This window comes from Coccidioides posadasii, chromosome 1 (genome assembly GCF_018416015.2).
Source record: "Coccidioides posadasii str. Silveira chromosome 1, complete sequence".
In the NCBI taxonomy this organism is placed as follows: Eukaryota; Fungi; Ascomycota; class Eurotiomycetes; order Onygenales; family Onygenaceae; genus Coccidioides; species Coccidioides posadasii.
The window spans coordinates 7,484,354-7,499,006 of NC_089407.1; the positions used below are offsets into that span (position 1 = coordinate 7,484,354).

A 14,653-nucleotide genomic window follows, 5' to 3' on the forward strand; every position below is an offset into this window, starting at 1 on the left:
TGCGGATGACGGGATGGCTGTTAAGTGCATTTTCGCCCTTCATCGAAACGGGGCCGTTCTCAAGGATTGTCTGCTGTGCATCCCATTCTTCAACGCAGGTCTCTTCTTCACCTAGACATGTATCTGACCACGTTGAACTCCCAGCGCACAGTGGCAAATAATTCCCTAATATATCCTAGACTCTATTCAAATTCAACTGGAATAGCCTGGATCCAGAGGAATTATACACACGAAAATAAAAAGCGAAAATGCCTGCAGCCCCCGGCGGTACACAGACATCACGCCTCCATCCTATATTGAAAGCAGTCTCGTCGCTCAATCGACTTGTGGCTGACGAGGCCTCGTACCACGCTGAGCTGCAAGAGCGCCATGAACAGATCTTGAAAAGAGAGAAGCTTCTTGAAACGCTTAAGGAGGACCCCGAAGAAGAAGGGAATTCACTGTGGATGCTGAAGCAGGAGGTAACTTTTCCTTCTTTCCGTTGGCTTTCTGGACAATGATTAAATGTAGCTTCTACCTTGAGAGATAGACTTTGCTGACTTTGATTTATTCAATTAGCGTATGGCATATGATGAAACTAAGAGAATGTTACCTAAGATGGAGCAGCTGGTCCGAGAAGCCGTGGAGAGACTTGAGGGGCTGATGGTGAGTTCTTCTTTTTCAAGCATACATCGACGAAGGCTCCATATACCTTGGCATTAATCACGTTATTTTCCAATACACAGCAAGAAGAAAGGGGAAAGGAGAATGATGCCAATGAGACAGCTCTCCATGAAGCAGCCGAAGCAATCCAAAAAGCGAAACAAGCAGTTCCAGCCCTGGTTGGGCCGAGAAGTGAGGCATGAAATCAAACATATTTCGAGTTTAATATGTACATGTTTGGATGCGATGGAGTTATGTCCCATCCAAGGCCCATCCTCTATGGCGAGGTTACGAATAAATGCATAAGATCTTTTAAATGGAAAGGAAGTGTGTTCTATTCTGAGATGATGCTAAGATATAGCTATCACTTTCCATATTACTTGGATCTAACCCAAGGCCCGTGGACTCCACAATAGCAGGGGCATAGATGATGCGCCCACGAGATCTGAGAGCACATGCGTTATCCCTATTGCAAGCAGCACCCCCTCCGCTCTTACTTATAACCCTAGCCTTCATATTTCCAAGAACGAGGTCGTCGTAGTTCCATGGGCGCCGTGCTCGAGCCTTTACCACTCAAGCTTTTTATATCTGAGGACGGGACTTTCCAATGAGCCCGAGTCAAGAAGCGTATCATCGATCCTTTTAGAATTAGCTGGCATGTTTTATCAAAACATGGCTCCAGCTGTTTCTTTGTCTGTCGTCTGTATTCTGTGAAACCTTGCGCCAAACTACGTGGTGTCCATTTTGTCTTCAAGTTTATCATCCGAAATTTCTTCTCCTTCCTCCAAATCATCCGCTGTCTTTGATGGAGATCGACCTTCAATTGCGGAGTTTTCTCCACGATTCCCGGATTCATCACCTGAAACTTCACCCTCGTCCTCCATATTCTCGTCCTCAGATTCTTTCCTATCATCAGTCCTAGAGATAGTAATTCCCTGACGGAGTGGAGTAATTCCAGGTGTCGCAGAGCTTTTCAATTTTTCGGGGTGAGGCTTTCCAGAGGCCGTAACAACATCCTCCATGGATTGGGATGGGGTCATGGTGTCCTGATCGGGACGTGGAGTACCGACCATGCTGACTCTTCCTTTAGATGCCACCTCTCCCTCGTCCCCTTCTTCTCCTTCTTCCATTCCTTCACGTCTTTCTACCTCTTCCTTCTCATCTCTAATCAAACGACGTAGATTCATTCCCTCCTCAACAATTCTCCCGAATTGCTCTCTGCGCTCCGCCCAGGTCTGAGCATATTCCCCACTTTCCTTTTCCAACTTCGCGATTTCGGCATTAAGCTTTTCCAAATTGGCTTGTTGATCCTCGCGGGGCCGTAATAGCCTGTTCGATGTAATCTTCTCCGCAAGCTCGTCGTAAGTCTTTCGAAGGGCAAGCGTCTTTTGCGCTTCTTCCAACTGTTTTCTCAGCTCAGCCGTATTTTCCTTCACTTCCTGGGCAGTGGCTAAGATTCTAAGTTTTTCGGCGGCGTATCTTTCTCGCTCTTTTGCGTTGCTCGATAACAAAAACTGGATTCTCGCTATGCTGCCCTCGAAGGCAGCAAAGTCTAGTGTTACGTCCTCCTGGAATTGCCTCCAATCTTCCAAGAGCTTCTGTCTTTCTGCTTCATATCGTGCTAATGCGTCGTCGTCCGGGGATGTGGAATCTGGCGGTGGCGTGGGTAGGAATGCGGTCGGTGAGGAGATGAGATTGTTCGGGGTGAGAAGGCGTTTTGTAATTCTTTTAAAAGGCTTTTCTTCAACATTTAATAGACGGGATTTGTGAAGAGAATCTAAAACAACCTATACATTAGAGCATCCTTCGTGGGTAGTTTCTTTGGGGTGGGCAAGGTGTACCTTCATCTGCCTGATCGAGGAGGGCGTGAGAGTCCATGGTCGGGCGCTTTTACTATATTCTGCAAGATTGGTTAATTAAAAAGCCTGATGAAACCGGTATGCGTTGCTCAAGCACGCGAACAACTGTAGGCTACTATTCCGATTGTCCTTTGAAGCCGTATGATGTCTGCGCATCGGGAGACATCATCAATCATGCGTGAGACCTGCAGATCGGGGTCTGCGCTAAAGCTAGGTTTGGCTTAGCCTCAGAAGATCACTGCTTAGTAAGATAACTAACCGAAATTGTCGTTCCAAACGACATGTTGACGCGAAGAACATCGCCGGGTGTACCTCGCGACGCGCCGGATATCTTACTTGGAGAATTCTCGAATCTTTATCAACCTCCTCTTAAGACGCTCAGCTTTTCTCTCCCTACTATGGAAGGAACCTGTTTGCCTGGAGATCCCAATTCTCCCATGGTAACGTTGCCGGACATTCCGGCAATGGACACTACCCATGCAAGGAGTTTTCTTGTGCCGTGAAGCCATTGCTGGACTTGAAGCGAGCATAGCTTGAAGCACACCGTGCTTGGCATTTTACTATGAGAAGCCCTGAGCTTCCTGGGTCTACCCAGCTACCATTCCGTGGAACAACTTCTACAATAGAGATATGGATACCTTCCTCCTGGTGGTCACACTCCTACCCATTGTAAGGTAGAAGCTCTCTAGAATGGCGGTCGATCTACGCTGCTCACAATAATTAGTATGTCCAGTGGCCAGCCTCGACTTCAGAACCTAGCAAATTGCACTTGCACCTGAAGTCCAGTATAGTGAGTGGACCAATTTTCATGGTCGTTTCTTTTTCTGGGAAATGACCACAAGGAAAGACCAAAAAAAGGGGAAAAAAAGGGAAAGTGTCTGCTCTGTTGTTCACCTGCGCGAGTTGCAGTGGATATCCATCACTTTTTCAAACAGATTATGCTGGAGTATTCACATGCGGTACATAGCGTAGTGCCTATGATACCCTCACATCTGTATATCAATTACTTCTCTTCCCATAATGAATCATACATTGACAAAGAAAGGAGAGTTTGATTTAACTTCATTTCAGGCTGCTACGACGTCAATACATTGAGGGCTCCTCAGCCGGAAGCCTATACGTCACATTACTTGATTACATTCTAAATAACGGGGCGTCCGTCTCATTTCTCTCGTCCCATTTTCCTTTCATCCCGACTATCGTATATCTATGCCACTACTTCTTCGTCAGATTATAAATATTCCGTGCAACCCCTGATGTCGGTGGGATATCCTGATACCGAAGGGTAAGTGACGTTTTTCCTATCCAGCAAAAGAACGATATAATTGACGCGTCAGAAAGGATTCAGAAATCCGAGGTCGAAGCGCCCGCGATCAACCCTGCACATGAATCCAGCATGAATGAACCAAAAGGCGCTTCGGTTGATCCTGCTATTGGCTTAGTTGAAAGCGGGTCTGAGGAAGCAGATATAGATACACCTACTCAAGGCGACTTGGATACTCTGAGAAGAGTTGCAGGTCCGTTGCCATGGTCTGCCTTCCTCGTTGCTGCCGTCGAATTGTGTGAGAGATTTGCATATTACGGAATCGCTGGGCCTTTTCAAGTAAAACCACCAAGGCTCCCTTGACCGAATTAATGACGCATCTGATGCCATCTTCTAGAACTACATTGAAAACCCGTACAGACCTGGCAGTCAAACTCCGGGTGCACTAGGTGAATCATATTCTCAGAAAGGCGTGCTTATTTTCTAACCAACGATTACAAGGGCTTGGCCAATCGGCGGCAACTGGATTGACGAGTTTCTTCCAGGTATGTCTACCAATCCTTTCTAGAATCACAGTAATAACCGTGGCTTTAAATAGTTCTGGTGCTACGTTACTCCAACCCTTGGTGGCATAGTTGCGGACCAGTACCTGGGGAAATACAATACCATCGTTATCTCTGCAATTATTTACATAGTTGGATTGGCTATTTTGGTCTGCACTTCCTTGCCTGTGGCGATCACCCACAATGCAGCACTCGGTGGGCTCATCACAGCTATGATTGTCATCGGCCTTGGGACCGGAGGAATTAAATCGAACATTTCTCCTTTAATTGCAGAGCAAATCAAGGTTAACAAGCTCTCAGTTAAAACATTAAAATCGGGGGAACGGGTTATTGAAGACTCTGCACGGACTATTGAGCGCGTTTGTAAGTCCCCCGCTGCGCCTCTTGACGAGCTGATCTTGACTATGTCATGCTAGATATGATTTTCTATTTGTGCATCAATATTGGTTCTCTTTCCCCTATCGCAACCACCGAATTGGAAAAGCATGTCGACTTCTGGGCTGCATACTTGCTGCCAGCGTGCGTATTCCTTATATCCTTTACAGTGGCCGTCATTGGAAGAAAGTATTATGTCGTCCGTCCACCAAAAGGTTCAGTCATTCCGCAAGCATTCAAAGTTATTTGGATCGGCCTAAGGAATAAAGGGAATCTGGACGCAGCAAAGCCCTCATATCAAGCTGCCTACGGACATGGACCCCATGGTATCCATTGGGATGACCGTTTCGTGGAGGAAATGAAACGTACCTTGGTTGGATGTAAAGTCTTCTTGTACGAAAATGCCTCTGGCTTGGTCATTTCCGTGATACTAACCAAAGATCAGGTATTATCCGATATACTGGGTTTGCTATCAACAGATGTTAAACAATTTCATCTCCCAAGCAGGCACCATGGAGCTTCATGGAATTCCCAATGATCTGATGCAAAACATTGATCCCTTGACTATCATTATTTTCATTCCCATTTGTGACCGGCTTCTATATCCATTCTTGCGCAAAATGGGTATCAATTCCCCAATGCCTCTGAAGACATTGAATCTTACTCTAACATAGACTAGGGATTCCTTTTAAACCAGTAACTCGTATTACAACAGGCTTCATGCTGGCCTCCGCTTCTATGGCGTATGCTGCCATTGTCCAACATTTGATCTACAACCGGCCGCCTTGCTACAATTTTCCGAAAAATTGTCCAGCAAGCAACGACGGCGAGCTTGGCAATCGCATCCACGTTGCGATACAAACACCGGCTTACCTCTTTATCGGGTTGTCCGAGATTTTCGCAAGCATTACCGGGATCGAGTACGCTTTTACAAAAGCACCACTTTCAATGAAATCATTTGTTACGGCAGTATTCTTGTTGACCAGTGCGTTCGGCGCTGCGCTTGGCATGGCACTCTCTCCAACTGCTAAGCATCCAAAGCTTGTTGTATGCTGTGGCTCATGCCTTCTAACAAGTGCCTTCTTGACTCTCAGCTAACGTATCTCTCCTAGTGGATGTATACCGGTTTAGCTGTCGCGTCTGCCACTGCAGGCGTCATCTTCTGGCTCCTCTACAGCCGATACAATGAGAAAGAGGAGGAATTGAATGCTCTTGAGGTGCCACAGGCGGAGGATGAGAAACCTGTTGCGGCAAACCAAATATCAATAACTGGCCGTGGGGGAACAAGGTCCTAAAATGAGTAAGAAAATGAGGACCACTTCCTGTGATCTTAGGCATTTTAATTCATGTAAAGGATGAATTAACAACCTGGTATGCTGTGAGAGGTTTAGGGTTGATGTTCTCTTTTTCTTTTGTCAGATACTTATGATCCATCGGTTATTCGCTGTGCGCAGAGTGTATGTATACATATCCACAAGGACGAACGAAGACTACTCATTTTTGCTCTTTTTGAAATCTCACACAGATTGCATTGCTTTGGCTCACCCTCTGTTCACATTCTCCAGCAAACTATCCCTTGGCTGATGAATTCAATGCATTTTTGTGTCAAAAGGCGAGGCGCTGTGGCAGCTGAGAGAGTAGTGCAGTTATTTTATGCCAAGAACACTAAAATATTGGAAAGTTCAAGTGAAGAGACAACATGTGTCTCAATTAAGCTGAATTTATTATTCTAGGAACTTTATGCCTGCTCTTTCAGTTTCGACTGAATGGGTGCTGGTTCAGATGAGATCTCCAGATTTTGACAGAAGTCTAGGTTACCGAAGAGAAAGATAACGGCCAGCAAATGGACTTGTTTCCGGCGTTGCGATGGCGTTAAAAAGTAAATGATTTCCGGTCATCGAGAGGACAACCGGGGTCAGATATCTTCTCCCTTCGTAGTCGGGCTGCCGACTGATCCATGGCGCTATCATGATCTCGGCGGTTCGTCACACTGGAGCTAACTGGCAATTATTAACGCCCCCGGTCCCTCAAGCAGTGAGCGAGTTGGGTGTGGTCGATCCACGTCGAACGTGTTCTTTAAGCGAATCATCCATGAGAAATGCCCAAGGTTTCGCAGACATTTTCCCTTGGATACGGCTCCTTGTGTATCCAGGGCGCCTAAAGTCCTCCCGCCAGAAATAACATTTGGATTGATCAGTCAAGAGATCTATCCTTTGTTAAAGAAGAAACCGACCACTTTTTTGGTCAAGGATGAACCCTTTTCCCTTAGTTCATGATCGTCTTCTCCTGAAGAGTAATAATCCATCCGTCTACCCTCGTCAAGGTCGACACGCCGCAGATCAACGCCAAACTTCCAATTTCTCTTGTAGATTTTCCAGCCAAGCATTGCCACCAGAGCAAGTGGTGCAGCCATGCATGTTTGAAAAAAGAATTCCACTCTGGATGTTGCGTGGATGGGCTGGTAGAATCAAATAAGGAAGTTCACGTGGTCAACCAAGGCTTCGAATGGGATTTAGAAGGGAGGTTGGACTTACAAATATTCCAAGATAAAGCGTAGCTACAATAGCGATTGTTGACAGGCCCATACCAATAATACTCCCAACGACCCCAAAAGGTGAACGATATGGAATATCCTCCTCATTCTTCCCTTGGAGCTTCCACGCTCGCCTGAATCTGATGTGGGTGAAACAGATACTTGTCGTCAAGAATAGACCGGACAATCCGCTCAGTGCCATCATCCACGTAAAGACAACTTCGCTAGATGCTGCTTCACTTATAAATGTTAGCATACCGAATGCAATCTGCAGTAGAATGCACCACACGGGCCGTCCTTTGCTGTCAATATATGCAAAAAACTTCGGCGCGTTTCCTGTGGCAGCCAAAGCTTGTAATGTGCGTGTCGAGCCATACGAGCAAAGATTTGCAGCGCCAATGATAGAGAGCATAATCACAGCGTTGATAATGGACGGCAGCACTTTGATACCCGCAAGCTCGGCAGCAATGACAAACGGACTTGCTTTGATATTGCCTCCCTTCGCGCCAAGGAGCGCGGGACTGTCACTGGGAATATTTAAACTGACGAACAAGATATTAATAACGTAAAAGAAAACGATGCACCATAGCATCTGTTTGGTCGCCTTTGGTATAGATTTTCGGGGATTTACTGTCTCGGCAGCAGCTAACCCAATCATTTCGGTGCCTGTGTAAGCGAATGCTGCAGTCACCAGTACCGATATAAAGCCTTTAGCACCATCGTGAAAAGCTCCTGGGTCATGCCAATACCTTCCGCCAATGTACCCTCGATTATCAGTAGGCACACCGCCAGCGTTGATGATGAGACCGACTATAATCAAACCAACACACGTTATGACCTTGACAAGAGCGAGGATATACTCGGCTGTGCGGATGTTAGTTAACAAACCCTCCCGGATTTAATATAAAACCCGGTTCTAAAACAGTAACAGACGGTGTTCTTACTCTCTCCATAGCCCTTGATGCCAAAGAATTGAATCACAGTCACCATTACTAGGAAAATAGCGGACCAGACTCCAACATTGATGTCCGATGTCCAAAAGGTGATCATCAATCCCGCAGAAGTAAGTTCGATTGGAAGCATGATTAGCCAGGAAACCGCGTACTGCCACCCCATAGCAAATCCCCTCATCGGACGAAATGTTAGCATATAATATCCATCTATCGGAGAAAATATGACCTAGAACTAATCACTTACCACGCCGGATCAATAAAGCGGAATGCATATGTGTAAAACGCTCCATTTACGGGATATATCACCGCCAATTCCGCCAAGGCCTGTAAATTGCATAGCACCATGGCACCGGTGATTGCAAATCCCAGAAACTACATGTGAGTGGTAGAATTAGTAACGAGGAACTTGAACTGCTGATAGAACCCCTTTCTTGTTCGGATTGAAAAAACCAATTGTACAAGGACCGTACCGTGCTCGCAGGCCCGCCGTTGCTCAATGCCTGTCCAGATCCAATAAACAAACCAGCGCCAATAGAACCACCTAGGACACATCCGTTTCAGCAAAAGGAGACTCTCGAGGACTCCTCCTACTTACCAATTCCGATCATCTGCAAATGCCTCTCGCGCAGTGCCCGAACCAATGAACCATTTCCCTTCTCGACATCTTCATCATGAGACGCTGATAGGTCCTCAGCGGAACTGTCAATTCTGGAATCGTCATTACTGGGACGAACAGCATGCTCTTCTAATCCCATCTTCTTCCTTTTAACGACAAAAATAAGGTTCTCACCAAGGAGAAAGTTCCGGAGTAGGCTTTGTTCTGCGATCCTGGAGCAACCAGATTAAACCGTATTCAGTGCTTTGGGTAATATATAGGCCAAACATTATCCACCACCATGGGGACATCAGCCCCAACACAGTGAAATAAAAAGTGCTGCTGAAAGTGAGAGGCCCCCCCCTTTTCCCCTGCCGGGAAGGGATCCACATCCGTAACAAGGTGCTTCGTAGAGCTGGGCAGTGTACGGAGTACCCCGTACTGAAAATGAAAAGCAACGAGCATCGGATGATGCCAATGAACCCCTAATATCACTCGTGATATGCCTAGGGCGGCATAGGTCTGTGCGGGATGGGTTCGACACATTCATAGCATGTTGAGTGACCAGTCGGCTCTATTATATCACAGACGCAGGACGTATCTCTTCTAGCACGGGGAGCTGGAACTCTGCCCGTGCTAGAATTTATATCAACCAAAAAAAAAAAAAAACATTGCAGCAAACGATCCAGCAATATTGCAATCTCCTTTCAGGCAATAACCTTTTTCCAAGCCTGTAAGATTGACATGGCACGCAGCAATAAAATACATAGTCTCGGTCAAAACCGATCAGCGATTTATGCCCAACTGAATCGATGGTGAAGCTAAGAGCTGTCAGTAGTGCCTAACTAACATTTTCACAACGCTCTTCATAAGTTGGCATCAAATGTTGGCGCTGGGATTCAGGGCAGACACGGATGGCTTAGCCTGTTTGGTCTAATCTTAGAACACGTAGCCAGCTCGTTTCTTGACCAGAAGGATTCGTGGCTTCAAGTAGCGCAACTCTCTAGAGTTGTTAAATGTTAGTTACATAATTGTTAGTTATGGCTTTGACATTTGTCTCCCGGCTCAACGGTTGGTCTCTTCGCTCAGCTGGAGGCTGACCGGAAGTAAACAGACAACTGTGCACGTTGGTGTTCGGGTTTCAGAACTCACTAGTTAGTTAGTTAGCTATGCCCACTTCATTTGTCAACATTCCCTACACACACCAAAAAAAAAAAAAAGAGGAGAAGAGCTTCCTGTTCGGAGTAAAATGTTGTGATGACAAGTGATGACAAGTCCCCACCGACCGCGCCAGAGCCTAGTGTCCGTCCATATGTACTCGGTTTGGCACCCGTGCCTATTCTGAGTTTAGTTAACTAGTTAACTAGGAAGGGTGATCGAGTGCGTGCATGTTACTTGATTCAGGCGTGTCGGGAAAACCTGGCAAGTCGAGGGCGAAAAGCCGCACGTAAAGTTTCCGGCCCTGTACGTGCCGTCTGATCGATTTTAATAGTAAATTCGCCGATTGATGTCCTGTGACTCCTGTTGGGCGCCAGCTGCTTGACTTATCTCATCCTTGTTCGCTCCTGTTTGCGCCGTTTGCCTGAGAGTTTGTTCTGTTCCGTGACATATGATTGGCCTATTTCGCCGTGACATTTCCTGAGTGTGAGTTCGAGGCTTTGTGCAACTGAGATTTACTCACCTGAATGAAAAATGGTGGATGCCATTGGAGAGCCGTTCGATTCCTATGCAAAGAGCGTCGGCATTGTTGGGGTCACCGAGCCCCGGAGGACCCAAACGTCCATCAATGTGTGGTCTCGGGAAAGGGCCTCAAGGGGCCAGAGCATCGAGCAGAGCAGCTGCTTGGATGATGGTAGGACGCCCAGTTGATGCATCTGTGGATGCAGATTAGTAGTTGTCTGTCTCCTGTTGCAAACCCAAGCACAATGCTAAAAGCTAGAAATAAGCCACTGAGGGGCAGGGAGGGTGACTTCGAGCTGCACCGCTGCCGTCCGGCCTGTGTCTTAAGATAGAAATGCAAATCTGGTCATCTCCAGCCATAACAGGATGAGGGGGATATTTCTCAGGCTGTACGGAGTATTCTCAGGTCGCCTTGCTTGTCTTGTTCCCGTGCCGAGGGGTGACTGCGAAGTACTGGGGTCGCGTACTCCGTACCCCAACGCAAAGTTGATTGTGATCACAGATCGCTGGCATTCACGGAGGACATACGCAGGGGATACATCCCCTCCTCGAAGTAATCTGTTGTCATATTGTAGCCTAGAGGTTCTAAGCTATCTTAATCGTACCTAAATGCATGTGCACATTCTTCTCGCAGACGCCTCGTAGAGCATCGTGGAGCAAATTTACCCCGCATTTTGAGATGGCAGCGAGATCGAGAGCAAGGTACTTTATGCGGGGGGAAATCTGTTCGACGATACCTCTGGGATACCCTGCTACTTGGAGGAAGGGGGTATCGATGGGCGTAAGAGAAGGCAATCTGAGTCATGGTTTGATGATGAGGGGAAGCTGGGAGAGATCGTTGGCACTTCCCAAACCTCCAACGCTTCCCCCGCGTCCTCGCCCACAAAACAAGCTGCACATCTCCGCCAGTCGAGCAAACAAGGACTGCGCGGATAGAAGTGGAGCATGCGGAGATCGACAGACAAAGACCAGACCCAGGGCGATGGGAAGTCTGGAGAAACAAAAAAGGTCGACCGTGCGCCGACATGCCAGGGCGAGCTTATTTAGGCTTCACGGAAGTACTCCGAGCATCGGGTGGAGATCTGCCCCTGTCCTGCTGGGGGAGAGCTTCTCTCCAGACTCTTCACTACCACGTGGCGCGAGGGAGCTTTGCTCCACAGCGCCGTGCAGCTAGGTAGGATGGATGTAGGTACGGAGGAGCTCGGCCATGGGTATGTAGGCGGAGCTACGAGACAGCGCAGGGGCGGGTTCGACTATACAAAACCCAAATATGTAATTCATCATTTCCCGGCTACATGTTAACTACCAACTACCCCAAAATTTATTCAAGAGTGAGGAATAGTCAACAGAAAAGAGCAGCAAAGTCGACAAAATCAAACCTTTAAACCAGGCTACAAATGCATCATGTAACTAAACATAGTCGGGGGGAGGAGGCGCATCCATGCACCTCTCCAATGTATACCAAAATCAGGATATCACGAACTTCCAAGGCGGGCAGGGTTTCAATACACCAAGGCATCAGAACATAATAGGCAAACACTCATGACATGACTTTTTGATCCCGGACCCTGCCCCTTCATCCCTACGTGAAACCGGGCCATGACCTCAGAATGAAAATGCTAGTTGGGGAAACATATTATGAAAAATGGACATCAAAGAAAAAAAAAAAGAAAAAAAAAGCGTGAGAGAAAAACAAATGGGCTGGGACCAAGAAACCAAGCAATGCCAAAAGGAAAAAAAAAAAATTTAAAGTTTCGAATCTCCATTCACTTCGGGCGCAGCAGAACCTTCCTCTCTGTTTACATTCAGGCGGCCAATGGAAGAAAGGAGGAGGCCGACTTCCCTCTCCAGCGACTGGACTTCTCCATGGGGATTATACATCCGGGACTTGATCCAGGCATCCAGATCGGAATCGGAGAACGTTCGGATACCAGTCTCGCGATCTACCTTGGCTTCTTGGGCTGCACGGATTACTCCTCGGGCAACCAAAACGCTAACCTCCCTGATCCTGGTAATGTCCGGATAAAGGAGTCCTTGTTCAATTTCTTCAGATGTCAGGGCCGTGGAAAGAGCCTGGGCGGAGGCGTATATCATGGTGTCGGTGATCTCTACGGCCTTTGAAAGGATGGTTCCCAGTCCGATGCCCGGGAAGACATACATGTTGTTACCTTGGCCAGGGTAGTGTGTCTTTGTCTCACCAGCGTGGTTTGTGTAGGAGAAAGGTTGGAATGGAGATCCGGATGCAAAGAGACAACGACCGTCGGTGTTGACAACGGCGGACTCGAAATTACATTCCGAGTTAGCAGAAGGGTTCGATAGAGGGAAGATGATTGGCTTCTTATTCCAATCGCTCATCTTCTTGAGGATCTGAGGTGTGAAGACTCCGCCAAGGGTGGACAATCCCATGAGCATGGTCGGCCTGACATAGTCGACGACTTCCTCCAAAGTCTTGTACTGTCTGCCGCCATTATCTGTTCTCGCAAAGTAAACTTTGTGTGCGGCAAGCTTGTCACCACGGTCAGCAGTCACAAGGCCCTTAGTATCGACAAGGTAGAAGCAGGCCCGAGCTTCATCCTCGGTCATTCCTTCGCGGACAAAGAAGTCAACGATCTGTTTGGCAACACCAACACCGGCGCTCCCCGCCCCCAAGAACACGGCTTTGTGATTCTGGGGAGGAATTCCAGACTTCTTCACTGCGTTCATCACACCGGCCAGGATGACTGCACCAGTACCCTGGATATCATCGTTGAAGCAGGTATAATTATGACGATACCGCGCCAGGGCTGGGAATGGATTCTTGAAATCCTCAAACTGGATAACAATGCTAAAAGGCGGTTAGTTCTCGGAGCCCATGGACGGTCGGCGGACAAGTACTGACCCTGGCCATCTTTCCGTCAGAGCAGTCATCAACTCATCCAGGAACTCAAGTTCTTGTTCTGGAGTGACCTTCTCCCTCCGGCTCCCCATGTACAGAGGGTCTTCCCTCAGAGATTTATTGCTTGTGCCCAAGTCCAATGTGAGAGGAAGAGTAACCTCTGGCCGAATGCCAGCGCAGGCAGTATACAGAGCAAGCTTCCCAATTGGAATGCCCATGCCATTGATACCGAGGTCACCCAACCCCAGGATTCTTGAGCCATCGGTTATGCATGTGATCTCTACATTGGGCTGAGGCCAGTTCTGGATGACCCCAGCGATGTTGCCCCGATCTTCGTAGCTGATATACATGCCTGTCGGTGGGTGATTAGCATGTGATTTCCCCACAAAGTGACGAAGTAAATGATGAAAGGCGTGTGTTACCTTCGGGCTGTTGATAAATTTCCGACCATTTCAGACAAGCTTCTCCAACCACGGGAGTGTAAATCAACGGTGTCAGCGCCTGGATCAAGTTAGCTGGTTAGTCCCAGCGCACGTTCGGTGCAGGAAGGATTGCTGGATAACTTGCCTTCAAGTGATCTACAACCAAACGGTAGAACAAGTGCACATTATTCTTTCTAATGGCGCTGAGATAGAGGAATTTATCTATTGCGGTTGACTTGAGTGCCAATTGTGTGAGACCTAGCCGATTGGACAGCACGATCAGCACAGAGTCCACCATCGGTTACTTTCTCTACCCAGCAAGTTACGCACATCTCGTTTTCTGAACCTCGTAGCTATCAACGTGTGGAGGAGTGAGGCCGTATGTGCGAAGGTACTTGCGGATGTAGCCAGGGTTGGCTGTATCATAGTTCATCTCTCTGCAGCCCAAGGGAACGGTCAGCCTGATGTGTCAGACGAAACAGTGCGAGGGAGCGGGATACTCACGCAGGGCCAGTGGGGGGGTGGACAGCATGACGCTGCTGAAAGCGAGAGGGTGATTGACTCATAATGGCAAGTGTCGATGCCAACGGAATGAAGGATTGACGAGGGAGAGGACGTGCTAAAGGACTGGAATTCAACGCTGACAGATAGGCAGGAGAGCAAGGAGAGGGTCTTTTAAGAGGAGTAAAGGACAAGCGCATTGGGCTCCAAGGGAAAAGCTAGGGCAACCCTGAGGATCCACGCCCTTACATATGTGAAGCGAATTCGAAGGTGAAGGGAGGGGCGGCTACGGGTGGAAATGCTGGCTAGCCCCCGAAGAAGGGGATTCGAGGAAATTGCGCCGTCAGCCTGTGAGAGCTTCTGGCGGGCTGCAAATGGGTAAGACAGGTCC

General features: G+C 47.8%; 5 protein-coding genes across 5 annotated transcripts; 2 read left to right on the forward strand and 3 right to left on the reverse strand.

Moving 5' to 3' along the window:
• Window positions 1–248: 248 nt before the first annotated feature.
• D8B26_002249 (uncharacterized protein) lies at window positions 249–845 on the forward strand (the record flags this gene model as incomplete). Its single annotated transcript, XM_003066172.1, has 3 exons — window positions 249–461; window positions 559–645; window positions 726–845. The coding sequence occupies 3 exons, from the start codon at window positions 249–251 to the stop codon at window positions 843–845; spliced, it is 420 nt and encodes a 139-aa protein (XP_003066218.1).
• A 412-nt stretch (window positions 846–1,257) lies between these two features.
• On the reverse strand, window positions 1,258–2,633 carry D8B26_002250 (uncharacterized protein). Its single transcript, XM_003066173.2, has 2 exons — window positions 2,484–2,633; window positions 1,258–2,419 (listed from the first exon to the last, which is right to left on the reverse strand). The coding sequence occupies exons 1-2, from the start codon at window positions 2,518–2,520 to the stop codon at window positions 1,371–1,373; spliced, it is 1,086 nt and encodes a 361-aa protein (XP_003066219.2). The 5' UTR covers window positions 2,521–2,633; the 3' UTR covers window positions 1,258–1,370.
• A 1,124-nt stretch (window positions 2,634–3,757) lies between these two features.
• Window positions 3,758–5,998, forward strand: PTR2 (peptide transporter ptr2; the record flags this gene model as incomplete). The annotated part of the gene is made up of 9 exons (XM_066123771.1): window positions 3,758–3,786; window positions 3,843–4,104; window positions 4,163–4,214; window positions 4,267–4,310; window positions 4,364–4,691; window positions 4,745–5,096; window positions 5,149–5,327; window positions 5,383–5,750; window positions 5,816–5,998. The coding sequence occupies 9 exons, from the start codon at window positions 3,758–3,760 to the stop codon at window positions 5,996–5,998; spliced, it is 1,797 nt and encodes a 598-aa protein (XP_065979846.1).
• Window positions 5,999–6,788: 790 nt separating this feature from the next.
• D8B26_002252 (uncharacterized protein) lies at window positions 6,789–10,405 on the reverse strand (the record flags this gene model as incomplete). The annotated part of the gene is made up of 8 exons (XM_003066175.2): window positions 9,937–10,405; window positions 8,785–9,787; window positions 8,660–8,730; window positions 8,434–8,561; window positions 8,181–8,362; window positions 7,238–8,100; window positions 6,937–7,161; window positions 6,789–6,860 (listed from the first exon to the last, which is right to left on the reverse strand). Exons 2-8 carry the CDS (start codon window positions 8,942–8,944, stop codon window positions 6,789–6,791), a joined length of 1,701 nt encoding a protein of 566 aa, XP_003066221.2. The 5' UTR covers window positions 8,945–9,787; window positions 9,937–10,405.
• A 1,317-nt stretch (window positions 10,406–11,722) lies between these two features.
• On the reverse strand, window positions 11,723–14,508 carry D8B26_002253 (uncharacterized protein). The gene is made up of 6 exons (XM_003066176.2): window positions 14,266–14,508; window positions 14,092–14,198; window positions 13,907–14,019; window positions 13,762–13,840; window positions 13,343–13,691; window positions 11,723–13,288 (listed from the first exon to the last, which is right to left on the reverse strand). Exons 1-6 carry the CDS (start codon window positions 14,460–14,462, stop codon window positions 12,211–12,213), a joined length of 1,923 nt encoding a protein of 640 aa, XP_003066222.2. The 5' UTR covers window positions 14,463–14,508; the 3' UTR covers window positions 11,723–12,210.
• Between the last annotated feature and the right edge of the window lie 145 nt (window positions 14,509–14,653).

Bases quoted from the DNA above. Each gene is read 5' to 3' on its own strand.
- D8B26_002250 (XM_003066173.2), bottom strand. From the start codon at position 2,520: ATGGACTCTCACGCCCTCCTCGATCAGGCAGATGAAG. The intron at 2,420-2,483 runs GTACACCTTGCC...AGGTTGTTTTAG, and splicing joins CCTCGATCAGGCAGATGAAG to ATTCTCTTCACAAATCCCGT.
- D8B26_002253 (XM_003066176.2), bottom strand. From the start codon at position 14,462: ATGCGCTTGTCCTTTACTCCTCTTAAAAGACCCTCTCCTTGCTCTCCT. The intron at 13,692-13,761 runs GTAACACACGCC...ACCCACCGACAG, and splicing joins AATTTATCAACAGCCCGAAG to GCATGTATATCAGCTACGAA. The intron at 13,289-13,342 runs GTCAGTACTTGT...ACCGCCTTTTAG, and splicing joins CTGACGGAAAGATGGCCAGG to CATTGTTATCCAGTTTGAGG.